Raw genomic sequence first — 26,259 nt, forward strand, 5'->3', positions numbered from 1 at the left:
TTTTAAATATCACCTAATTTTTTATTTCAAAGAAAATCCCACTGGAATTTGCTTTTTTGCAGGTATGTCCAAGAAAAACAAATATTCAATTTCATTGGAATTGCAAAATGCTGCACACAAGTAAGTATATTATATTTCCTTTTATTACTTAAAGACAACACATGGAGTATAGTTAAATACCATGAATAAGATCTTTACCTTATGTTAATAAATAGTTGTACCAAAAATAATTAGGCCTTTTTTCTTATATTATTTTGCTTCTTTGTAAAAGCTGTTACACTTTTCCCTAACCATGAGAATAATTCCAATGGAAGTGGATCGGAGCTTATCACTAAATGGAGGACTGATGTAGTAGCTTGAAGGGGCTGCTACAAAATCAAACCAAGAGAAAATAATTCATTAGACAACCTTAGGTGCTCAAAATATGGAAAGGATAATTTTTGCTGTCATTTTTCATTCATAGGTTTAAGCAGCACTTTTTTTGTCCCTATATCAATATTGGATCAGAGTAACGGAAATAACAAAGTACAGTGAACTAGAATATCATGCTAGTGGAAATACTAGACTTAAGTTAAAAAGTACCCAATTAAAAGTAGGCACACTAAAAAAACAGAACCTTTTGCGCCTGATTAGCTTTTTGGTGGAGTCTCAGACACCCGATGTGTGGGCAGGGTCCTGAATCCTACTTGGCCCCTAAAATAACTTGCTTCAAGCCTAGGAACACTATCCAGCTGCTGTCAGATGCTTTGGCAGTGTCGTTTCACAGGAAAGGGAGAATTGACATCTTGTGCTTTGATTCAAGGAGAGGACTATATCAGGCTTATAATGCGCTAAAAAAGCCTCTAAGAGAACCCAAGGCTGTGCTAATGTCATTCCTCCCAGGCGATTTCTCTTGCAGGCCCCCATTCTCACATTCATCATCAGTTGTTTTAAGAACAATTTCAAACCTTCTCTGTGGAAAAAAAATGAGTGTTCTGTGCAATAAAAAATAAAACCTATTTCTGAAAAAACATCAATGGGATTTTCTCGGAAGTGTTCCAGTTCCTTTCACTTTCTCTTTGTTTGGTTTGCCAACAGTATGTCGGTAGGATTTCTTTGAATAATTGACTTTCACCCATCCACCTTCGCTGACTTTGCTTTCTTCCTCTTCTTCTTCTGTTTCAGTTTTCAAGGGCATCCCTGGTATTGATTTGTGCTGCTGCGGATAATGAGGGTGTTTTCTCTCATGTGTCCTTGGCAGATGTTGATATTGATTAAAGGTTGACTGGGAAGATCTAGAATATTTCCCAGCATTTTTCAGTGTCCCTGGAGCAGCTGGGTTTCTGACCAAACGCTTTCCAGCTGCCACCCCTCCAGGAGAGACGCTGCTATGATAGTTATTTCTGTTTCTGGTTTTGGAGCTGCCCCTTTCCGATGGACTGTCCGAAGTCGAAGTCGCACTGGAGCTGCTGCTTCCCTTGGAATTCAGATGTAAAGATGATAAATAGGTTGTTGGCGATGAGCTTCTGGACTGAATGAGCGGGGTAATATGATAGGTAGTGGGCACTGAAGTCCGCCTCACAGCAGCCGCATACGTGTCTTGATTGTGAAGGTAGGGTAAAAAATGGGTTAAGTTGTTGGGACTGTGGGGACGGGAATGTTGGAGAGAAGGGCTGCTTGTCACACGGTGCATTTTCAGTGCATTCATCCACTGGCAGTCAATACCTGGAATAAAACAAAAGGCACCGTCAACTTGAATCCCAAGTAGACACAAGAGATCTGCTAGGATCCTGGTATTACCCCTTCGATAGCTCTAGCTACCGGAGTCATTAATTTGCTCCGGGAACCATAATGGATTGACTCTTCCTTGCAATCTCCAACGGAGTGAAGCAGTTAAAGGCACCAAGGCTAGAAATGGAGAGATGGTGAGTTCCAGTCCCACTTTAGGCCTGAAGCCAGCTGGATGACTTTGAGCCAGTCACTCTCCCCCTGAACTAAGAAGAAGGCAGAGGCAAACCACTTCCAAAAATCTTGCCAAGTACATTTTCAGGGACTTGTCCGGGCAATTGCCCAGAGTCAAGACTGACTGGAAGGCACGCACACACATAAAAAGTATATGAACTCCCTATCTGAAAGTGCATCTTCAGGTGTAACGTTCCTACCGTTGAACTCTCTTCTTCAGATGGTGTTATGATGATTTTAATTGCAGAGATTTGCAATGTAACTTTAACCACCTCACTGATTAGAGAGATTTTCTGTTAACTACACATACTCCCAACACAACCCTCCACCCCCCCAAGCAAACAGCACATCACAGATCTTTAGAGCTGACATCTTTCATCAGTATCCTTTGGTTCAAAACTGATGATACAGGTGCAATTCAGAAGTACTCCAAGTGGGACACAAGTCATTACAACTTTAATTGCCTCTTTAAAACTTACTGAAAATAATAAGACATAATTAACAGAATGTCTCTTTCTGTATAAATGAGAGCCAGAACTGTTAAGATGTTATAAACAAGAAGGCTATGATTTCTGGGCCGCTGTTAGGCATGAAAGCTGTCTGGGTGACTTTGGGCCAGTCCTTCTCTCTCAACCCATCTCACAGGGTTGCTGTTGTGGGGAAGATAGGATGAGGAAGGAATATTAGGTATGTCTCCTTGAGTTTTAAAAAATGAAAGTGACAAATAAACATAATAAATATTAAATGCCCTCTGCAAAAGCAAGGAGTTTTTTCTCTCTCCTGATGAACTGCAGACCCTTTGAATGAGCGATAGGTGGAGCTTAAGATAAAAAGGTTTAAAAAGCACTGCATTAGACTCCGAACATTTGGGTACTACAAATATATTAGTTGTATTGGTTATTCTTACTTCAAACAATAAGAAGTACAGCAGATTGGAAGATGAAGGGGTTTTTTGGCGCAAAACAAAATGCAACTTCAGGAAATTTTATAAAAATATACCATAATCCAATTTAAGATCATGACTAAACTATGGATGGTTAAAGACAAAAGAGAGACAGAGTTTGAGGTGTAGGTGTGAATGTACAGCAGTATCCTTAGCCAGGGATTGTAAAAGACCAACGTGCAAATTCTGTTTTGTTCAAGGCCTGTTCCCCTCTATGTGCAGCATAACAAGATGCTCATTCCAAAAGCTTGGCCTGGTCCAAGGGTGTGGGAGGAGGAGTACACAGGAATTTTAAGAGATAAAATGGGTTTTTTTAATTATCTACACCGGGGGTGTCCAACCTTGGCAACTTTAAGACTTGTGGACTTCAATTCCCAGAATTCCTCAGCCAGCAAGTCTTAAAGTTGCCAAGGTTGGACACCCCTGATCTACACCCTGTTGGTTCCTTAAAAAAATTCCCATCTCCTAACAACGAAACAAAGAGACCCCAAATTTTACTTCCACACAGTTTGAGAGTACAAAATGGAGGGTGATTTCAGGCCAGTCTTTTAGGTTCAGAAATGTAGCTTTCTGATTGAAAGCAGTGTTCAACATTAGAGTGAAGTCTTAGATTTTCCTTAGACCTCCCAGTCCCCCACCTAGCGGCCAATGGGGTTACTTTACCGATCATAGTTTCTCAACCTCAGCAACTTTAAGAAGTGTGGACTTCAACTGCCAGAATTTCCCTGGGATTGAGAAACGCTGCTTTAGAGAGACCCTTTCCCTCTTAGCAAGCCTGGCTTTAGGGGACGTGCCTGGTTTTTGAAAAGGTTTTGTTTCCCCGACATAAATGCTCTTTCTCCAAACGGTGTCTCAGTTGACTTACTGGAATTGGATCTGCTCCGAGGGTTGCCTTCCACGTTTGGGAGAGATGTCTGTATTTTCAGCTGTACTGATTTCACTTCATCCTGCAGTTTCACCTGGCTCCATTGCAGTTGCTGGATGTGTTTGGTAGATTTGGGAGTGTGGACATCAGCCTATCCAAAGGGAGAAAAACAAGCTCTTCTTCAGAACAAGAACAGGCCCAATTGGTCCAGATTTTCAATGTCTGATTCTGAAACAGGTAGTACAGGTAGCCCTCAACTTACGGCCACAGTTGAGCCCAAAATTTCTTAAGTGAGACATTTGTTAAGTGAGTTCCACCCCATTTTACGACCTTTATTGCCACAGTTGTTAAGTGAATCACTGCAGGTGATAAGCTAGCAAGATGGTTCTTAAGTGAATCTAGCTTCCCCATTTATTTTATTTGTCAAAAGGTCTCAAAAGGTGATCACGTGACCTTGGAACAAAGCAACGGTCATAAGTATGAACTAGTTGCCAAGCATCTGGATTTTCATCACATGATCATGGGGATGCACAAAGGTCATAAATGTGAAAAATGGCCATAAGTCACTTTTTTTCAGTGCCGTTGTAACTTTGAATGGTCACTAAATGAACTGTTGTAAGTCGAGGACTATCTGTAATATCAACCCCCATCTAGAAAAATGTTGGCTTCTTTATACAAGGAACCCAATACCACATTATTATTTTTTCTTTGTGCCCTCCCACCTCAGCAGTAATAGACATTCTTTTAACTATTGGGTTTTAATAGAACCATTTAGTAGTTATGCTGCTTCAAATCAATAATGTTTTCTCCAGCAAGAGGAAGAAGTCACTCAGGATTTCTGGTTGCTGGGGTCTGCTTGTGGCAACGTCCCTTTAAACTTGCTGCCAGCCTCTAAATCCTGTGTGGAGGCTGCAGTCTGAAAGAGAGTGGCTCTTCTTCACTTCTGAGGCACACAAGGCCAGAATTTCCCTGTCAGCCTCTCTCACTGCTTGAGTCCTTGTGGCAGACAGAGCTGAGATTTCAATTATTAACCTCAGTGTGAAGTATCCCATTGGTCTTTATGAAACACATTTTTTTTGTGTGAATATTCAAAACCCTACTCATACAAAGACTAATTCCCTCCCTGTTATATGTTGCTTAATTGGTTCAATTTTTAATTTTACATTTTCCTTCTTGCCCCTTCCCTTCTCCTGTTGTATCTCTAGTCTGCTAATTAGCGATGTGTCAAAAAGATAAGAAAGGTGACCCTTTCAGCAAATGTTTCCTACCCCAACTGTTACTCAAAGGAAAAAAGAGAAAAGAAACTTTTTAAACTTACCTGATCAAGTTTTCCCAGTGAGCAGTCTGAACGCAATTTACAGCATTCAGATTTATAGGAAATTGGTCATTTAAAAGTAATTACAGACCTTTACAAAAGTGAGCCCTAAAATTTTAAAATGGAGGTTCCTCGTTGTGCAATCACGCTGGCAGAATGAGTGACTTGCTTTTATTCTTCTTCAAACACTAACCTCGTAAGTCACCGTGCACTCGACAGTCTGATCTTTTCCTATCCCCACAATCCACTTCTCCATCACAAACGGAGGCTGCAAGGAAAAAAAACACAACATTTATAGGTATCCTTTGCCTTGCTCCTCTCATTTTGGAGGGACTGTTGTTTTATTTACCCAAGGACGTTTACATATCTGACCTCTGTTAAAACATATACATTTTAAAAATATACATTTAACAAGTGGAAAATTTCTACAAAGGTTATGATCTAATTTACCATCGCTGTTGGGCTGTAATTTCCACATATAAAAGAAATGGGCTCTAATTTTCTGTTTGAATCTAAATTTGGCCAAGCAGAATCCCCTCCCAATTTTTCACTCTAAAGGGTTATGAATATTTAGGAGAGAAATTCTACAAATTAGCAGAGCTTTACAAGCTTCAAAAATGTTTTGGAAGAGATGGTTCCCAAACATGCCAGAGAACAAGCATATCATCTCTTTAAAGCAGCCATATTTTTTTTTAAAAAAAGAGGAATCAACTCTGGCCACATCCTACAGAAATCCAAAGAAAGATGTAACTGCTTTAAAGGGATATTGTGCTCCTATGCTATGAAACACCTCTTGCATCTCATTTTTGAATCATTAGGATGTGTCAGATACCCCTGCTTTGGTGTTAGATCATACATCTCTTTCTCAGATTCCTGCCCCCTTAGTATCACTCTAGTGAGCCAGAAAAATACCTCTGGAGAGGATCAGAGCTGGGATGGGGAGTTTTTTTTTAACTCTAGAGGAATGGCTAGCCTTAAAAATACCTTGTTTGAAGTCAAATGGTGCCCAGACTTGAAGCAAGCCATCTATGGGGTTAGAACTTGAAGTCAATAGGAACACCCCACTCCCAATCCCCTTTCTCTGCATAACTGGGAGAGAGCAAGCTCTAAAGAGAATTTTGAATTGATGGCTTAGTTGTTCATCCCTAATCCTGGAGACACTTTTGATAAATACATATCCCTCCCTGTTTCCCTGAAAATAAGCCCTAGCATGTTTTTATGCATGTGCCTAATATAAGCCTACCCCTAAAATAAGCCCTGTTGAAGTGCCTGTGCAGCTGGCCAGCTGGCCATTTCATCTAGTTGCTTGTAATGCCACCAACATGAGGTGAGGTGGGTTGGAGATGCCCCATGTGTCCCGCACCAGCTTACCTCAGGGCCTCCGCAGCCAGGCCATCCATCCTGACAACTGCCTTGTGGCCGCAGCACCAGCATGTGGCTTGGCCTCCTGCTCCATTACGGCCGAGAGCAAGCAGAAGTGGGCTGGCGGCCACACAGGATCCTGCTAGATGGGGCTGCAGCGAGGCAGGTGTCAGGGCGTGGGTGGCCTGGCTGTGGGGGCCCTGAGAAGAGCTGGCGCAGGACATGTGGGGCAGCTCCACCCCTACTTAGCTAGCTTCATCAAATTAGTTACATCGTGTGTGCGTTTGTATATTTGGCCCTTGTAATTTGTACACTTTTTTCTGGGTCAATTTTTATTAGATATTTTAATTGTTATAACTTACAGAAAATAACTGATAGAATGTTTCTGAAGCCATAGTTTCCTTGAGGAACTACGATTTTAATCTGAGGGACATTTAGCATTAGCATGCTTTGACTTTATTTTTAAAAGCTATATTTTTTTATAATTTTATTCATTTCAAAATTATGGCTGTGTCTGACTTTATTACAGCTGAATGATTTTAATTTTTAAAAATAAAGAAATTGTCCCATCAGGTCACAAATGAAGAATTAGCTTCTTCTTCTAAATTCTACCCTCCAGCTCCACAGGCTTGGCAGACATCTACCTCTGTGGCCACCAGCTTCCAGAACATTCCTGCAGTGATACAATTCAGCTGCTTCCCTTTTAGAGATCACCTTGGTTAGCAACCATTCCCAAGTATGACAGTAATTCTTTTTCTGACCAGTGAGTGCATTTATGACCAAATTTCTTGTACCTGACAACAAGTTTCTCAGTGTGAAACTGATTAAAGTCTAGTCAGGCAGCAGCAGCAGCTGGCCAGAGGGTTCTAATGAACTGATTAAGGTCACAGAGCTAAGCTTGTGTTTAGCACTTTTTAGGGATATGCAGCGCTGCAGAGAAAAGCAACTTAGGAAAAGATCGCTTATTTGAGCAATTTCTCAACTCTGTGAGGGAGCAACAAAAGGAGAAAAATTGGCTGGATGCCAGACAATCTGAAAGATAACTTTATAAGATGGCAGCAACCAGTGATTTTTCACAGCATCTGTCTATCTGTCTGTCTGTCTCTCTCTCTCTTAGACATGTATTCACTTAATTACCATTTCATTTAACGACCAAGTTGTTGGAACAGAATGCGGTTGCTAAGCAAGGAGAGAATGTTAGGAACTGTTGGGATCACACAGCAGAATGAAATCCAGTCTGTGCAAATTAATCTAATTCAGCGGTCCTCAACCTTTGTGGCTTGGTGGCCTGGCTGGGGGAGGGAAGATGGGAATTGGGCCATGCACACATGCAGCCCTGGCACGAGCGGCATGATGGCCTGCACATGCGCAATTACCTGCAAGCCCACACAAGATGCACATGAGCATTCCAGCCAGCTCCTTGCATGGCCCAATGCCAAATAGGCCACAGTTCGGTGGTGGGCCATGGCACAGAGGTTGGGGACCCCTGAACTAATTCACACCAGGAGCATCTATCACTGATCTCATATTCATGCCGCTCCAAGTCAGTTTCTGTGGTTTGCAATAAGATTTTTGTCCAAGGACAAGACACTGAATGTTACATAGCTCTACAGGCTGGTCCAGGTGACCAATATTTTAAAACATTAAAATGTATTAATGCATCAATCTCAGATTTGAGATTGAAATTGATTGATCAAAACATTGTATTTTTGGTGTATTGGACTCCCTGAAGAATGTACTTTAAAGCAGGGGTCCCCAACCCTTGGTCCGTGGACTGGCACCAGCAACAAGACCATGTAAACAAGTGAAGCCCCATCCATGCGATGCAGGCAGCATGCAAATCCATGCCCCCTGTAGTCCGTCGAACAACCCCACACCACAGAACCTGTCCCAGAAAGTCCAGTTGCCTCTTGAAAAAGCACCTTTGGGACAACCATGACCTGGATGACTAAGAATCTACATAAACATTACCATAATTACAAACTTACCTTTGCCATTTTTAGAATCTCGGCATTAGGTAAATTAGTGTTAAATGTCACGTCTTTTATATAAGTTATTGCAATTTCATCCCCATCTACTTCCATATACATTTTCCATTTGCAATCCTAGTTTCGGAAAGAAAACGCAAAATATTAAATTGCAATGGGTTCTGCTATGAACAGAAAGCTGCTTCTCCTGTCTCCCCAACCATCACTCCCATATTAGTAATTATATACGTTTTTATGAATAAGTATATTCATAGAGTTGAACTTCGATGATGTTGAAACAATTAAAAAGCAGCCTGAAAAGCAAAAGTTATTTGAGTTTCTGTCACATGAGAAGAAGCAATTTACTTTGCTAGTTTGGTGTAGTTTTAAGCTGAACCACAGTTGGCTGGTCTCTGGAGTATCACAAGTGGCTACAACACCATTTCCCAAGTGTGTTTCTCTTCCACCGAAAAGGTACAAAACCCAAAATGCCATCAGGTCTGGGGGTCCCAGGGGACTTGTGACATTCCAAGATAACATCCACTCTCTTCTTTTTAATATTTTAATAAAGGTTATTTTTTGTTACTTGTTCTGTGCTGCCTATAGTCACTTTTTTTGTGAGGTAGAAGGCTACACAAATTTGATGTATAAATAAGAGAGGGATGGAATTTGGACTCTCTTGTTATAACCTGGTGCTGTGGGGCAGGAAGAAAAATGGAAGAAGCAAGACTCCGAAAAATAAGTTTTAAGCACCAAATTAAAATCCTTATACTGGAAATGAGCTTCCCTAGAGAGCAAGAACAATCCATGTCTGGGCATTTCTGAAATAATCAGTGTTCAGTTACTTTTTTACATACATATATACTACTATCACTTTTAGGGTAAGTCATGTTATACAAAGTGCCCCCCCAAGAAGAAGAAGAAGAAGAAGAAGAAGAAGAAGAGAAGAAGAAGAAGAAGAAGAAGAAGAAGAAGAAGAAGAAGAAGAAGAAGAAGAAGAAGAAGAAGAAGAAGAAGAAGAAGAAGAAGAAGAAGAAGAAGAAGAAGAAGAAGAAGAAGAAGAAGAAGAAGAAGAAGAAGAAGAAGTGGCAAGCCAAAGAAATTAAGGTTTAATATAAGACTGGAAAATGAAATATTGAGAGGTAGTCCTCATCATATGGGCACAATTGGGATCAAAAATCTAGTAATAAATTGTTGTGGTTCTAAGTTGAGACATTCATCTGACCGTTTTTCTATTTTTTTAGATTTTTCATGGATTTTAACCAGATCATCATAGTTAAGAAAATGCCATGGTCATTAAGCAATGCTATTCTTTCAAATGGGAGTTTTTTGAGAATTTATTTCTTCTTTGCTCCCACACTTTGAAAGTGCTCCCATTCCCACTGCATTCAAGATACCGTTACATTTCCTCTCTCATCCATTTCCAAATAAGTCTGTGACCAGAGATATGATGTTATACTGTACATAACCATTTCTGGTTTGTTTTGACACATTCTTTCTCCGCTATCATTTGCATCCTGCTCACCGTTTTTCTACCAGCGTATGCATCTCTTAAATCTTCTCACCCATTTTCCCATCTTTAGTAATGTACCCTCAAGGTGCACAAAACAGGTACTTGCTTTAGCCGTTTTCTGCCACTTATATATGACTTAAAATTATTCACTTTATTTTCAGTCTCAAACACTATCTTTGATGTATTAAATTTCAGATGTATATTCCTTCTTGCATCGTACAATCTAGCTAATATTTGTTAGTGATTTCTGTTTTTAAATCCCTGACTTCCCTTGTCTCTTTGCCTTTTGGTTGCCCTATACCACAGCACTCCTTGCTAGTAGCGTGGCAGCGACAGTACTGGGCCTGAGAAAGAGGCCTGGGGCCTTCAGTAGTCTCAGCCAGTTGCTACCATCTTCAGGCCTCTACTTTGCCCTCATGTTGCCACTGCCACCAAAGAATAATGCCTCAAGCAAGCCCCAAGCCACAGCCGGCCACCCCAGTGCCACAATTGAAAGCCCCATCCGTTTCCATCACTCTTCTTTCTGCCGATTCTGCTGTCCCCAATTGACCTTCGCCAACTTCCTCCCCCTGCTGATGAGGTGTGTGCCTGACCTTGCCTCTATGCAGGCAGCTGCTGGCTATGCCAGACCTTCCCAAGGCCATTTGGGCCATTCTTCAGATTACTCATGGCATTTTTGCAACGCTTTAGAAAAGCTTTGAGGCCTTCCCAAAAGCATTGGGAGAATAGCGTGGTTGTCAGTGTAACCAGCTTGCCCAGTACCCAAGTGGCTGTAACTTTAGGGACTGGGCACAGGTATCATTTGTACTGTGCCACTATAACTTCATACGGTTGCTGAATGGGTTACCTGTAATCCCAATTTGTAGTTCAGCTAATTTGGATGTAATTCCCCTGAGCTTCTAGAGAGGACATTCCGTGTGCAAGTCAACTACTCTGTTACCACAGATTCACAGGTTTTTTTTGTTCACAACTGAACTAGGCTAATTATGTAAAATTTCACAAACACATACATACAGCCTCCGCCCCCCCCCCCTGCCCCCCATTTTATGTTCCAGCCTCTCTTCTGTATTGCATCTTAACATGGATTGCTACAGTCAGGATAATTAATCAGGCATTGCTGCAGAGCTGCCTGGAAAAAAAAATCCCAACCCGAGGGATTTGGTACTCCATTTCCCTCAAAAGAAAGCTCTTAGACCCCAGTTAGCAATGCCCCATTACCTCTTATGGAGTCAGTCCAAGGACAACTATTCCAGGGATACGAAATGAAAATATCCTGCCAGTATAAAGCAGGGCTTTTCAGTGTTGATGGCTTGATATATTGCCGAATAGGATCAACATTATAATACCTGTATTAGATTTAACTATATGCATTTTATCCTTGCTGCCTATTTTTAACTTATGAATACAGAAACATTTCTCTGTTCATTCTCTTCGTGTATAAAAAAAGAAAGGCTATGGCTGTCTGACACAGTGGTATAATCTTAAAAGGTGGCCTATAGAATACAGTGGGGGAGGGGAAGCACGTTTTAAATGGTAAATGTAACTTTACTCTCCACATCTATGAGCAGGTGATGGATGGTCTACCAACAGTACAGCTGACGTTTTGTTGTGGGATTAAATGGCATCACCACGACAATCTTCTTAGCATAGGAAGAAAGGAAATCTTTTCCTGGAATGACTGAAGATAAGTTAAAATATGGGGGGGGGGGGGGAATGGACATTTAACAGAATTCTTTGAATATGCGACAAGAGAAAATGGCAAGTCCTCACAAGTCAAAGCAAAGCAATGGACTGTGTAGAGGTATTGCAGTGCAATCTCAAAAGCCAAGTCTTCTGATTTCACTCCCAAAGTTACTCCCATTTAAGTATGTATAAGGTTGGATTTCAGTGTGTTTTCTTGCTTTTCTCATTTTGCTGGTCCGTAAGACCAATTCTAATAGGCCAAAAGAGATCAATTCCAAATACTCATTTCTGCATATTGCCAGAGGTCTAAAGAATGCAAATACATTATGGTAAATATGGATAAATCCAGTTATTATTATTTTTTTAATCCAGCAAAAAATAGCTTCTGGCGGTTGAAACATAATGATCACATAGGAAACACTGCTACTCTATATAAATGGAAAGTAGATTATAAAGGTTCCATGTCCCTAATTTATTTATTTTTATTTATTTGTTTCCTTGTATCCTGCCTTTATTATTTTTACAAATAACTCAAGGAGGTGAAACATAAGTTTGCATATCTCTTCCTCTCTCTCCCTCTCCTCCTCCCTCTCTCTCCGCTCCCCCCATTGTTTTTTTTAAAATTTGGATTAACAAAAATAACTACAAATAATATTTCATTACTGCAATATTGATAACTAAATTGCATTTCAGGGAGTTCCAGTCTTCCATAATTCACTGAACTGGTGACTCTGGTTATTATGGTCATTGATGTCAATCATGTCCTATTAATTTTATATTTAGGAATTTACTATAAATTGTATTTCAGGAATTTAGTATAAGTAGAACTGTACATGTTGTACAAATATTGGGAAGAAGTGCCTTGGATCTTACATGAACATGGACCTCTCTGCTGAGAATCAACTCATTTGAGAGGTACTTAAAGCAGTGGCATCTAGTTATTGGGCTCACTCAGAAGAAGACAAAGCTGTTTTAATGAATAGCTCATGCATGATTGGAAGTACTTCTGAATCATTTTGGAGGGGTATGCCGCTCTAATTGTAATCGCCAATCCTCATCCTGCGATTTAATGTTCTGAAGAGCAGCTCATAGCACTGGGGGTAAGAATGATGCTCTTTAAAATACAAAAGAACTGGATACATCCTATAGAAGTGAGACAAGTGCACTCCCACTGAAAAGCAAAACAAAGCTTTGAATCACATGGGGTGAATCCAGTCGTTCTGCAGATTTTGCAAGTGGCTATTGGAGGATGGTGCAAGAAGGAAACAAAACTCCAAGACAAGGCCAACCTGATCTTTAAGCAGAGTGAGATGCCCAACTCCAGCAGCAAATTGTGGAGGCAAGAAAGGCCAGCAAATTATTAGTTATTTGGATTATTATCTTCATCACTGCAATCTTCTTATTTTCATTGCCAGAGGAAGAAACTTTTCTGAGAGAGAAAGGTTTTCGAAATGACTACCCAACCATGAGTATGGTGACCTTTGAGTGGAATCCATGGATTTTCCATGGTTCCTCAGGTGGTTGTGGGTAGCCACTGTATTAATTTTGCCTCTGTCAAATAGGGACAACCCATTTTTTAAAAGCAGCTGGTTTTTTTTTAACAAGTTGGCCACCCGCAACATTGTCCAGATGCTGAACTCTACTATGAACATAGTCGAGGTTCACAGAGCTCTGCTATAGTTTGTGCTACAATACATTTATAACTTGAAAGAGGAATGAGTTCTTTCAGAAGCTATTATTTAGAAGGCATGATAGTACAATTCAGGTGTATATTATGGTAAACTAAAAAAAATACATGGGGCGAGGGGAGGAATTGAACTGTTGGCAAACAGGCATTGCAAAATACAACCTCAGAGGCATATGGCCTTAAACAAGGAGGCCTGGTGATGTTGGTGTAAGAGTAGCAGCACATTAATAATTTGGACCCCCAGTTGTTCCTTGCATTCTTTCTGATGAGCTATCTCAGTTGCCGAAGCCTGCTGTTTTAAAGGCGATAAGAACAGGACCATCTATAGTCTTAGCACCTGGGTTATTTATCATTAAAGCGAACGCTGCTATACTACATTTTATATGCCAGATTTTAAAAAAGGGAGAACACAAGTATGGTTAATTTGCTTCTCTTCTTTATATATAATGTCATGACCCACCACCGCTTTGTCCCACGAGAGGGGGGTGTGTGTAGAAGGAGGGAGAGAGAAGAGAGAAGAGATTAAAAAAAAAACCCTCACAACTCAAAAAGAAATCTCTAAGAAACTCTCCCTCAAAATTCCATTAATAACCTCTCAGTGCCTGTTTAGGTTGCAGGGTCTGGCACTAAGAATGTTTTAATCTCTTTCAGCAAAACAATGTCTCATAATGATGTACAGGACGCTTGCCGTCCTGATGAAGAATCATACATAATTCAGCACCTTTCACTTGGCACCACTGCGATATCCTCATTAGCCGTGGCTCACGGTGGCTGTCAGATGGTGTCCATGCGAACGCAGGCATTATATTGTCTTTTGAGATGTGCAGCTGCTTCCATGACACTGCCAGTACATAAAAACATGACGCCAGTTTGTTTTATTTAGTGCTAAACCTTCCAGTTTGTAAAAACAAGGCTGACACAGAGCCTGACACGAGGCAGGGAAAATAATTAGCTCTCATTTTCTCAGGCTCCTATTTCCTTCTCCCTGCTGTGCTCCCTTTCCACTAAACCACCACATGTCAGTCGAAATGGGAGGCAATTAGTGGGCTCATTTCAGTCCCCACAACTGTGCTGAAAAGAAAGTATTTATGATGGCACAATGAGCAGCTGAAAGATTAAATAACATTTGCCTTTTGAAAAGAAAATGACTTCTAGCTAAATGGGCAATTTTTGATTATTCTCAAACAAGCTTAGAGTAGTTTGGCTTTTTAAAAAAATACAAGAAAGGAAAATGAGTCATTTTTAGGTGAAAGAATCAAATAAAACTTGACACAGTAATGCAAATAACTGATGTTTTATTGCAAAATATGTAAATGTGTTATAGCCTTAACAATGGCCTCTGTCTTGGGTTGAGGGAGACTGCTGCCAAGTATTCACCAATACAGAAAAAGGTTTCTAAACAGCAGGTTGTTGTTATTATTATTGATTCCCATTTTTAATAGTACTAGGGAAAAGATTTTCATTAAAAGTAATAAACAAATAGAGTGAAGCCTCAGTATATTTAAGTTGTGGGGTTTCTGTACTAGAGGGACTCTCACCAGATGTGGGAAAACATCCCAAATCTAATGCAATTTTGGCTGAGAATGGCAGAATTAAGTCCTTGAATGTAATTAAACGGGCTGTATTTTTTTTAAATAAAAGAAAAATGCTTTGCTTGCTGTTCTCTTTATTTTGAGTATTGTAAGGTGGAATGTGTGCATTATAACGACTTCTTTAGGTGCTAGGAATAGCTGTGTGTCTCAAGCCCCTTTAAAACAGCAGGTTTCAGTGGGTTAGATGGAGAAATTCTACGAAGGAAATTTATTGTTTAAAGAGCCATGATTTTCGGGATTTTCCATCACTTAAGTGACTGCAAGAAGATAGATTTAAAAATCTCTTAATGCTTGCAGGGATGCAGCTTCTGTGAAGAACAGCAAAAGTTAGAAGGTTAGGATGATGCTATACTATAAAGATGCCATACTATAAATGCCATACTATAAAGATGTTATCATGACGGGCTTACAATTTGAGTGCCTAACTTAAGATGATCGTGTAGAAAATCCCATTTTATTATTCTAAAATAAAGGATTTAAAAGATGCACTTTTCAAGTTGCCAAAGTTTTGTCTTTATTCGGTTCAAAAACTTTGTAGACATCTCTATAAATTCATCATGTAGCATGTTCTAACTACTATTTATTTTTTTAAAAAATCTTATTTATCTTCATTATTATTTCTCTTAGACTTCCTCCTAAAACTATCTAATGGTAACAACTTAAAAATAATATAGTTTCAACTATTCGCTGAAGAATAGGATGATCTATGCTCTTCTGAGGCTATTCTTTTTCCTTTGTAAAGTTGTCATGGTAGACATTTTTGTAATGTTCCTCTATGAGTGGTTCTTCTACATTGGAGTAGATTTTATAGTTAGAATGGCTTCAGTGGGATCCAGCCTTCTCCATTATTCTCAAGAGATTTCCGGCAGAGCTGCTGGAAGGTCATTCAACAGAATTTTTCGCTGATTCCTCCTCCTTTCTCTGTCATGAAAAGTTTCTCTGGCTGAACAGGAAATACTGTTGATCAAGGGAAGCAACCGTAAAGTTGCAGGGATTTGGAAGAACATAACAAATTATTGCCCCAAGCCCGACCCCTATCCACTCCAAGCAGACAGGCTCCTTTGAAACAATTCCCCCTACAAATGAAAAGATTCTGGAGAACAAAACTGGACTCCTTTCTCAGAATTCCCAATAATTGGCTGAAATGAACAATCATTGCTCTTTCAGTAGATTCAATGAATAGATAGATAGATAGATAGATAGATATGTGTGTATATATATGTATGTATGTATGTATGTGTGTGTATATGTATGTATGTATGTATGTATGTATATATATGTGTGTGTGTGTGTGTGCGTGTGCGTTTTCTTAAGTTTTTGCGGGTATTTATATGTATGGTATTCAGCTTTGTTCCCACGTCATTATAGTTGTGCTTTTAAAGTTGTAGACGAACAGACGAACACTATACAGAAGCCTGATGATGGCAGATGAGATTCTGCCGAAACATTGCTACAACTTTAAAAGCACAACTATAATGACGTGGGAAAATACCCAAACAAAGCTGAATACCATACATGCATGCATACATACATACATACATGCATATATATATACACACTGTATATAACACAGACACAGACACACACAGACACATATGTTTGCTCTAGCTAAATGTGTTTAGTTCTCAATCTGAATGTTCTTATTTTATTGGGAATTGGACTAAAGTTACTAGTAGAGGTGTTTTCCCAAAATGTTTTCCAATCAGGGTTTGAGACAGTTTTGAATAAACAGGAACTTGAATAATGTTTAAGCTAGCACCATTCTACATCATTATTTTCTGTCATGTAGAAGATGGCCTAATTGTATAGGAAGGAAGCTGAAACATAATTTCATTTCTCTCTGCCCCCACTCCCACCCTCTCTCTCTCCCTCCCTCTCTCCATAAATCTAGGAACTGAAGCAATAAATCAAGCAATAAACTGTTCAGAACCTAGGTCCAAAGTTATCTGATTATTTTCTATTGCTTGTACAGCAGAATCCAGGAATGAGCCTATGATCCCTTGCAGAATTGAAGGGAAGCCGGGGGAATAAATCCAGTAACAATTTGTTGGATTTATTTTGTGCATCTCTCTCTCCAAAGCAGTATAAAATGAGCCTAACAATCATACAAGTAAAATATAATCTACAGGATCATAATTAAATAGAGTAATTAAAATCTATCATAAAAGGTAGAACTGTGCAATTCTACAAAATCAGCTCCAAAATGATTCTTTTTAGACAATGTAAAAACATAACAACACTTTAAACATTGCATGTGACACTTTACAGAAGCCATGTCTTTTCCCAGAATCTATATGATGCTGGAAAAAGATGCAATCACTTTAAAAAGTTGCAAACAGTTGCTGTGTTTCTGCTCCCGCGTACTTTTCTTTAGAACTAAATCTTCAGTCCTGCAGAGTCTTTCAAACAGATTGGTCTCAAGCAGGCTTAGTTACTGTCTGTGGTTCATCATTTATTTATTCATTGATTTATAGATTTATATTCACCCTCCTGTACTTTCCTGAATTCAAGGCCAACAGCTTAATCACTACACCAAATTTGCTTTCATTCCTTGAATTTTGCATAGAAATACAAGTAGCTATCAGTAGAAATGCACTAAAAAGGAAGTCGCATATACCAGTTTCATAAAACCTGCTTTGTTTGTTAAAGTGGATGAACCAAGCTTTCCTGAAACAAGTTAGTCTGACATAAAACCTATTAAGGGATTTATCCAGAGATGGTATTCAGCAGGTTCTGATCAGTTCTGGAGAACTGGTAGCAGAAATTTTGAGTAGTTTGGAGAACCGGCAAATACCGCCTCTGACTGGCCCCACCCCCATCTATTTTCTGCCTCCCGAGTCCCAGCTGATTGGCTGGGTCTTCCTTTGTTGCCCTGCACAGGACAACAGAGCTGGAAAGCAGGTTAGTGGGGCGGGGAGGGAATGGAGATTTTGCAGTATCCTTCCCCCAGGAGTGGGGTGGAAATGGGGATTTTATAGTATCTTTCCCCTGCCATGCCCACTAAGCCACACCCACCAAGCCACGCCCACAGAACCCGTATTAAAAAAATTTGAATCCCACTACTAGATTTATCACCATGGCCAAATCTGATATACTCAGGAATGGAGAGAGCTTGCATGGTACTCTTCCTTTGTAGACATTCTTCTTATCACCACTAAAACTTAAATATTCAGATTTAAGGCTTACTCCAGGAATAATCCAAACAGCAAATCTGAGCCTTCAAAATTAACTCAAGTTAGAGTTTTGCTTTAGCTTAAAGTGCCTGTCCATGTAAAATTTTAATCACAGATTGGCATATATTGAACGTATCCCAGGTTTCCTGGTGCAAATGTCTCGGCTGAGGTTGATCTGTCTTGATAGATTTGATCTTAATTTGCTCATCACCAGACAATCAGAAATAGTAAAATTGGCATGATCAGACTTGATTATTCTAGTAGTCATGTAACCAAACACATCATTTCAAGCTCTATGAGCAAACATTCCAAAATACATTCTTGCAGTTCAGAATTCCAGAACAGGCAGTTCTAATTAACAACCACAATTGGGGCCAACAGTTGTCGTTACTAAGCAAGGCAATTGCTAAGTGAAGTCATGGCTGCCTTCTTTTTCTTTACTGACCTATAAAGATAATAAATGCCAGGATTTATCACCGAGGTGCTTTTTCATCACTGTTGCAACTGTGCGTGGTTGCTAAACAAGATAGTTGCTAAACAAGGTTTTATCTGTAAACAGGTTTACTTGTAATGCTAAAGTTGTATTATAAAGATTAACTGATCATGTAAGCAAGGTGAAAAATAATAAATGAATAATCTCCTATTTTAAGCCCTGTAATCATATTACTTCTTCCTCTCTCTCTCTCTCTCTCTCTCTCTCCCTCCCTCCCTCTCTCTCTGTGTCTAGGTACATATATAAGGTGAAATCTCTTAAGCATGACAAAAGAGAGCTCCTTATAGATTTCATGGCAGTTGTGTACAATATATGTTGCATCTTTTGGGGATCAAATATCCCAAATATATATCTTTGGGATGTGGACTCATATTATGGCATGTGGGCATTATGCTGTAGTTTCAGAAATCACAATATCTAAGAACCCTGATTAGTATCACAATGTGAAAACAAAATTATTTTTCTTACATAGTCATTAAATATTGTCGGTAATAGAGAATTACAATTTAATATTAGCTTACATATATAATATTAGCTTTAAAATCAAAATCTTAACCATAATTTGAAATTATTTTAACATTAAATGACAGTTCTTCACTTTAGAAATAACAACTATTTCCGATTTTTTTAAAGTCACAGAAACAATAGAATAAAGTTATCTCAGTTCTTAAATTGGTTTCCTAACATCATTTCAAATTTCAACTTATTGAAATCTATGAAATTAGGCAAGTCCTGCACACTGAGGATTTTTGTTTTTGTACCCAAGTGCCTACACTGTGCACAGGAAAATCTCTGGGTGAGCGTGACAGAACAAGTTTTGTACCTTGCTGCATTGTGATTACAATTTTACTATGAAATGAACAGAGAGAGAAGTTGTGTTGCAACGAAGAAGTATCTTGTGAAGATTTTAAGGACAGGTTAATTCTGCTTCAGAAGGAAATAAACAAAATGAAATCGTCATTTATTTACCTGAGGACCCTTTCCAGGTTTTAAATGGTAGCCAAAAACAAGCTCCAGATTCAGCACTTTCACCTCACTGGCCTCATTTTCACTGGCAGAATCCTGCCACAAGAAAGAACAATTAGTCATTCTGGTTGGCCTCAAACGTCTGTGGTTGTTTTAAATTCAAGACAGTGCTGTCATTTCAGTTGAATATTTCATCATTTTGCACTGTGGCTCAATTTTAATCCTGAGCGTAAGAAACAGTGTTGTGTTATTCAGGCTTTAAAAGCAAGCCTGTAAATCTCTAAGGGAGGTGTCGGATAACTCCCTATGCAGCAGGGCCAAATGTGATCAGGAATCCCAACAGGAAAATTCAGAATTGTACACCTGGCGACAATCTCATGCATTAAATCTTGATCTCCCCCTTTTTTCGTAGGGAATTTTATGTATGTCTCCCATGAAAAGTCTTTTAAAAAGTTGAGAAGTAATCCAAAACCTTGTGTGCTGCATCTGCACCCATATCAGGGCTAGCAATTGAATCAAATTGTCAAAACCTGGAACTATAAGCTAGCAGTGTAAGAATCCCTCACCTGATTCAAGCAATTCCTCCCTAAAGTCAGTATGTCATAATTCATAAAGTACTGCAATTGACTCCAAACTTCCAGTCATATCGCAAGGGAGAAGGAAATCTGTTGCGTGATTTTGCTTTTCTGTCATGCAACCATAGTGAGTCATCAAAAGGCTATATTAATTCACAATACTGGGTTTGGTGTTGGTTTTTTTTTTTAAAAAAGAACTGCTTATTCAACAAGGCAAATTACATGGCTCACAATGAATGCTAAACTGGAATGGATGGATTCACACTGCATTCAGCCAGAATCAAATTGACCGTATTATGGCTTAGTGTTATAAAAGAACCTCGTAAACATCTGGGAGAATTGTAGGTGATTAGAGAGCCATGCAGAATTCTGGGCATGAATGCTGATTGTTTAATTGGTAAATGATACAGTGTTGCTAAAAGTTACTATATGAAAATGTAATAATAAATTTATGTAATATTAGGTCCCAGTCTAGATCAATGGGCCTGGCACTCTCTGACCCAGCTGGATCAATACTGCCTACTTTTCTGTCAGGAATTGATATTTTCTTTCCAATAAAACAAGAGCATAGAATGATTTAGAGTTCTCCAATAGCTATAACCAAAGGCAGACTCTTCTCAAGATAGTTAAACCTGGGCATGCTTTTACATTTGGATGACAGTATTAGCAAATATTAGTATACATTTTCCCAATGTGTTTCCTGTTTAATCAAAATAGAATACTTTATTTGGCCAGGTGTGATTATACACACAAGGAAACCCCATACTTACCTTAATCAGGGGTGGAAAATGAAACATATTGAAGAAATCCTGACATAGCTTCTCAATGGCAGTCTAAGAAGGAAAGAACATAGAACGTTAAATACAGGACATAGTTGCATACAATTTCTCATGTAGAGCTCTCATAAAATATTCAACTTTGGTGGGAGGGAGGCAACAAAGCACTTTCTGGACAGTCTTTTCCTAGACCAGAGCACCATTTTGTTCTGTCGCTCAGCAATCTTTACTTGTTGGTGTTGGAGAGCAGATACATGATCAGCCTTAAGTGGTGGGTGAAGTTTTGCAATGGTGACTGAAATGAAGACTAGCTGTCAGAGTGGTACAGACTAGCTATCAGAGCCACGCATCCAAACCTGGTTGAGTCTTTTTTAAGGTGCAGATATCTTAGAAATGGCCAGACTAGGTCAGAATGGTACAGATTCTGAGTGAAAGCAGTTTTAGAGGCAGACAATAACACGGCAAATCTCCTGGTTAAATAAGATGGATGATGCTGAAGAAAGGCATTATCTATTAAGCTATGGTCTTGCTGCATGGTGTCTACATAAATTTAATAGAAGCAGTTTTATAATACTGCCCAAAGTGATTGGTGTTTGAACTCTGATTCATCAACACTTTGCTTCCCCTCAGATTTTAAAACGTGGTCAAGATTACAGTTTGCACACACAAATACTTTTTTTGCATGTATTTGCATTTCTTTCCTTATCTGTGAGAACCATTTTTTTTATTCCTCCTGTTTTTTTTTTTTTACAAGAGTAAAGAACTCCAACTATTTCCCATTCTCCCTCATCCTCACTACCTATTCATATGCTCAACACATCAAAGTTCATAACCAGAAGTTTGTGACAAGAAGTTGCACTCGTTTGTGCAAAACAATACAAGAAAAAAATTATGGATATATTTATTAATGGTCATAAATGCACGCTTGAAATCTCAGCATCTCATGAAATAATATGTTCTGCATACAGTCATTTTTATTTTAATAAATCTGGAATTATATTTGCCATAGATTGTCAGCTTTAGAATTTAATACTAGAAATAAGCTGTTCTTTTTCACAGCTTGATGATCACCCCAAGTTTGCCATTTAGGTACCTTCAAATGAATGATGTGTCCTTTGGAAACAATTCCCATGTCCTTCAAATCATCTTCTTCCAGAAGTAGTAAACGTTTTCCTGTGATGTGATGCTCTTGAAACAAGCTAGCATACATACTCATATCACCAGATGTATCACCTTAAGATCATAAGACATTGTTCAGAAATCTGGACATAGAAGGATCAAATTTTGTGAACTGCATTTCTTTTTCAAGAGGCTACTAGCACTGAGGCTACTACCACTGATGATATTACCTAACTGGGGTAATGAAACAAGTGCAAGCCCAGAGAGCACCAAAGACCTCTGATTTACAAATATTTGTAAGCTATAAATATTCTTCTTTATTGGCTTTGGGTCTTGCTGTACCCTAAAGAAGATTCCGTCCTCTGTGGGCAAGTGATTTAGATTTCCAACATGACAACCGCAACAGGCAAGCCTTGTTCTGTACCAGCCTTCAGTAATCTTTCAAATTAAAAATAAAATGATGAACACCAATCATTTAGAAAACTAGTGTGAAATTTTATTCTTGCTTTAATTTGTTGCCCCCTGCTATGCCAATGTGCTGCTTCAACAAAATCCCACTAAATCAGGGTGTCAAACTCAATTTCACTGAGGGCCGAATCAGGGCTGTGGTTGACCTCAGGTGGCCAGCCAGGCTTGGCTGACTGGTTGGGCATGGCCAGCTTGACTCCACTCTCCAAGTTGCTGGCATGTTTCCTCTTCGCATTGGGTAGACCGGGCCAAAGCAATATGGGACGGCCCCTTACATTCTCCTGGATGGCCCCATGGGCTGGATCCCGCCACATTGCAGGCTGGCTGTGGCCCATGTGTGGCCTCGTATTTGATACTCCTGGATTAAATGAATAATGTTTTCCTTCTAGAGTTAGAAGCAGAATTCATTTTGCACATAATTTCCAGTGGAACCCTTGCATCTCTAAAACTTTACGCTGAAAATATTAACTGAAACTTTTATTGGCTTCCTCTATTACATGCAGTCAACTCAAGGCGGATGTAAATTGAGTAATATCTCTCAGAGAAAGATTTCTTAGTATTCTCTTATTCTGGTTGAGGGATTTGTTCTCTTCATTTTACTGAGAAAGTTAGCTAAGTTCCTTTGAATCTTAAGGCAACTTAAGACAATTCAAAGGGTTTTTATATCCTTTTCTTAGTTGTATTAGAGCTTTTAACCTTGCTTAGTCTATCACCACAATACATTTATTCATTCAGCTTTTGTGAGCTAGACATATGTAGAGCCTTACCTTTTCTAACGAGCTGTTGCATCCAAAAATACTGTGAAGAAAGGACATTGATTTTATGATCTGAGGCATGAAAAGCTTTGTATGGAACATCTAATCAGAAAACATGTTGAGAGGAAAAAACGCGGTCCTGAAAGCTGTTTAAATGAATAGGGATTGTGTAAAAAAACACAATAACATACTTTAATCTTACATCTGAGATTAAAAATTTGCAACCAGGGCCAAACCCAGCTCCTCTCATCGGTTGCCAATTCAAAGGAAGATGTAGACTGATGGTGACTAAAGCAGAAAGATGAATTGGCAATCTAACATGAGACATGGATCAGATCTTGCCCTTGAGTCCACATTCTGTCTCCAAAATGATCCTTGAGTAAAGGTAGTTGTTGGCCAGGGCATGGTAAGAACTACCGCTTACACTCTCCATAGAATATCTCCATTTTAATATGCTTGAGGTTTGAAGCCCTCATTACCATTTATTTAATAAAAAAAAATCAAGAAAATTTCTAGGCATTATAATGTAAGAAATTACTAAATGTATATTTCTTCTTTGAAATATATATGTATGCTTTGCACAATCATTTGTAATTTAAGAGTCATGTTTCCTGTGCAAAGATATCTCACTGTTGTTTCTGAAGCATATGTCTAAACTTGCATTAAGATATAAATGGTAGGCCGGAAGGCCAAACAGTCCCACCATGTAGGACCATAAATATCGGTATAAGAAAACCTAAAAGGCTAATTTTTATATTATTATCGGTGCATATATATTACTAAGATCCTTAATTAGATTGCAAAGGCTATTTTAGATGAATGCAATCTGCTGTGCATGAGGCTGCCCTGACTTAGAAGCTTCAGCCAACACCAAATGCCGCAGCCTATACGCTGATGGGGAAGAACCACTTTACTAGAGTAACACCATTTCTACTGGAGTTGCAATGGCCGCCTGTATCCTTCCAGATCTAATCCAAGGTGCTGGTTATAGCCTATTTCACGGTTTGGACCTTTGTTAACTTCAGGACTATCTGTTCTAGCTAAACTCTTCCCATCTACTATATTCCAGGTGGGAGGCCAGGCTGCAGATCATCCCCCTTCAGAATATAACGTGGACATGACAGCCCTTAAATGGAGTCCCACCACTCTGGAATACCCTGTCCCTATGTTCAGGTTGGCTCCTTCAATTGTCATTATGGGAATGGATTACAGTGGTGCCATTGCAAAGAATTTCGAGGCAGGGCATGCCACCTGACCCGAAGGGGTCTGATTGTCCAGAGTTGAAGTGATATTTATTATAAGTTTTTAATTTGTACTTTGCAGGGTCCTTGGTGCTCTCCACCCTCGGTTATTTTATTGCAGATGTTTCATTACTAAATTAGGTAACCTCATTAATGCTAACAGGGAGTGGAATTTACTCTTATTTTATATGCTAGTGGCTTGCCCTGTCAATGTTGGTGGGACTGGTCTTGATGGTTCCTTGATTGGACTATTTACTATTAGACTGTTTTTCTGAGTTGGTAACAGCTGAGAGTAAACAACCAACCAATCAAAGAACCTACAAGACCAGTCCCGTCTAACACTGATGATGTTACCTAGCGTGGTAATGTAACATCTGCAAAAACACAACCAAGCTCAGAGAACACCAAGGTCCCCACAGTTCAACCCTGAGCTACAGATACTCTATCAGAATGTGTATTTTATTCTAAAGATTGTAAGCCATCTAGAGTCAACTGATGTCATATAAGTTTTATATAATAAGCAATATCAATTAAATTAGATAGGATTTTGCATCGGACTTTTCCAACATCTCTTTTCCAGTGATGCTAATGAAAACACTTTTTCTAGGCCACCTTCTTTTCTTCTAAGACTCCCTTTACACTGTTTCTCCCTGCCAGTATTCTGAACTTCCATGTATCTAGTAGATTTGGACATCTATCATTGTGAACTTGATGGAGGACATTTAAAGAAAAATAAGTCCACAGTCCATTTCTCATTGCTCATCTTAAGATTAAATGGCAAGAAAGAAGATGCCACAGACAAATATTGCACAAAACAGAACTAAAGTTTTAGTCCAAGAATGGGGAGATTGTGGTCACACATGGTTAGACTATAGCTTCTGTTACTCATAGCCAATACTTTCGATAAGAAATAAATGGACTTGTAGTATTAGGGAAGTGACAGATTTCCCATCATGGCTTAGGCCTTTGCTTAAGGAAAGACATCTTAGCTAAATGAAAAAATATTTATTTAATTAATAAAAATTGCTTACCACATCTTCTTCAGTCCATGCACCGATATCAAATGACGGCAGCAACTGTGTAAGAAATATGCATTTAAAAGTGCAATTTCTTTTTTCTTTTTCTCTATTTCTTCATCTTCTGTTAGTATATGGGTTTTTTTTTAGCAGGTTCTTTGAAAATTTTGAAGATTGAACTGATATGTTACCAATACAAAGATGACATGTCCCCTTTTCTGAAACAAAATCCTTCCCCATTCAGCTAAGTTATTTATATTCTAATCTAATTCATTTTGGGTGACTTATGATATTAACAAGGCCACGGTTTTGTTTTGTTGTTGTTTTTTACATTTATTTGCCAGATCAGAATTTGAATGGATGCTACTCTGTGTGTACAAGAACCTCAAAGTAGAGTAAACCAAATTATCGTAAGTTAGCTTTTAATTAATATGTCAAGTTCTAATTTGAACTTTAAACTTAGACAAACTCTAATTTAGGTTTGCAAACTTAGTATTGAGGAGGCTGTTTGAGATTTGCTTTTCAATTTTATGTGAGTTATGTAAATTGTAATGAATGGTTAGTTGATTGCCTCTTAAATATCCCTGCAATGATGGAGAATGTCATTCAAAAGAAATGAACACTTAAGACTTGAAACTCAGTTCTGAAAACTACTGAACACTAGTGATATGATGGGGAACAGAAAGAAGGTGTCACTGAGTTGTTAATTTGTTTTTATTTATTAAATGTCTACATTGCCCATCTAACCTAAGTTTAAGCCAGGGCAGTTTTACAATAACGAATTATTAGATAAGCTGAGACTGAATCAA

At 38.9% G+C, this 26,259-nt stretch overlaps 1 protein-coding gene across 3 annotated transcripts in view; it reads right to left on the minus strand.

Moving 5' to 3' along the window:
- Positions 1 to 26,259, minus strand: part of MAP3K20 (mitogen-activated protein kinase kinase kinase 20) — a 119,466-nt gene continuing 93,207 nt past the window's right edge. For all 3 annotated transcript variants that reach the window (XM_026697045.2, XM_087919934.1, XM_087919935.1), the window contains exons 12-20: positions 25,466 to 25,510; positions 23,206 to 23,236; positions 21,945 to 22,084; positions 20,846 to 20,908; positions 19,504 to 19,596; positions 8,415 to 8,531; positions 5,258 to 5,332; positions 3,750 to 3,900; positions 1 to 1,704 (exon numbers count right to left, since the gene is read on the minus strand). In XM_026697045.2, coding sequence (XP_026552830.1) covers positions 1,013 to 1,704; positions 3,750 to 3,900; positions 5,258 to 5,332; positions 8,415 to 8,531; positions 19,504 to 19,596; positions 20,846 to 20,908; positions 21,945 to 22,084; positions 23,206 to 23,236; positions 25,466 to 25,510 — 1,407 coding nt within the window. In that variant the 3' untranslated portion in view covers positions 1 to 1,012. The remainder of the gene's footprint in view (positions 1,705 to 3,749; positions 3,901 to 5,257; positions 5,333 to 8,414; positions 8,532 to 19,503; positions 19,597 to 20,845; positions 20,909 to 21,944; positions 22,085 to 23,205; positions 23,237 to 25,465; positions 25,511 to 26,259) is intronic.

The sequence above is a fragment of the Pseudonaja textilis genome, chromosome 1, assembly GCF_049901715.1.
Source record: "Pseudonaja textilis isolate UNSWEBS1 chromosome 1, rPseTex1.2, whole genome shotgun sequence".
Lineage (NCBI taxonomy): Eukaryota > Metazoa > Chordata > Lepidosauria > Squamata > Elapidae > Pseudonaja > Pseudonaja textilis.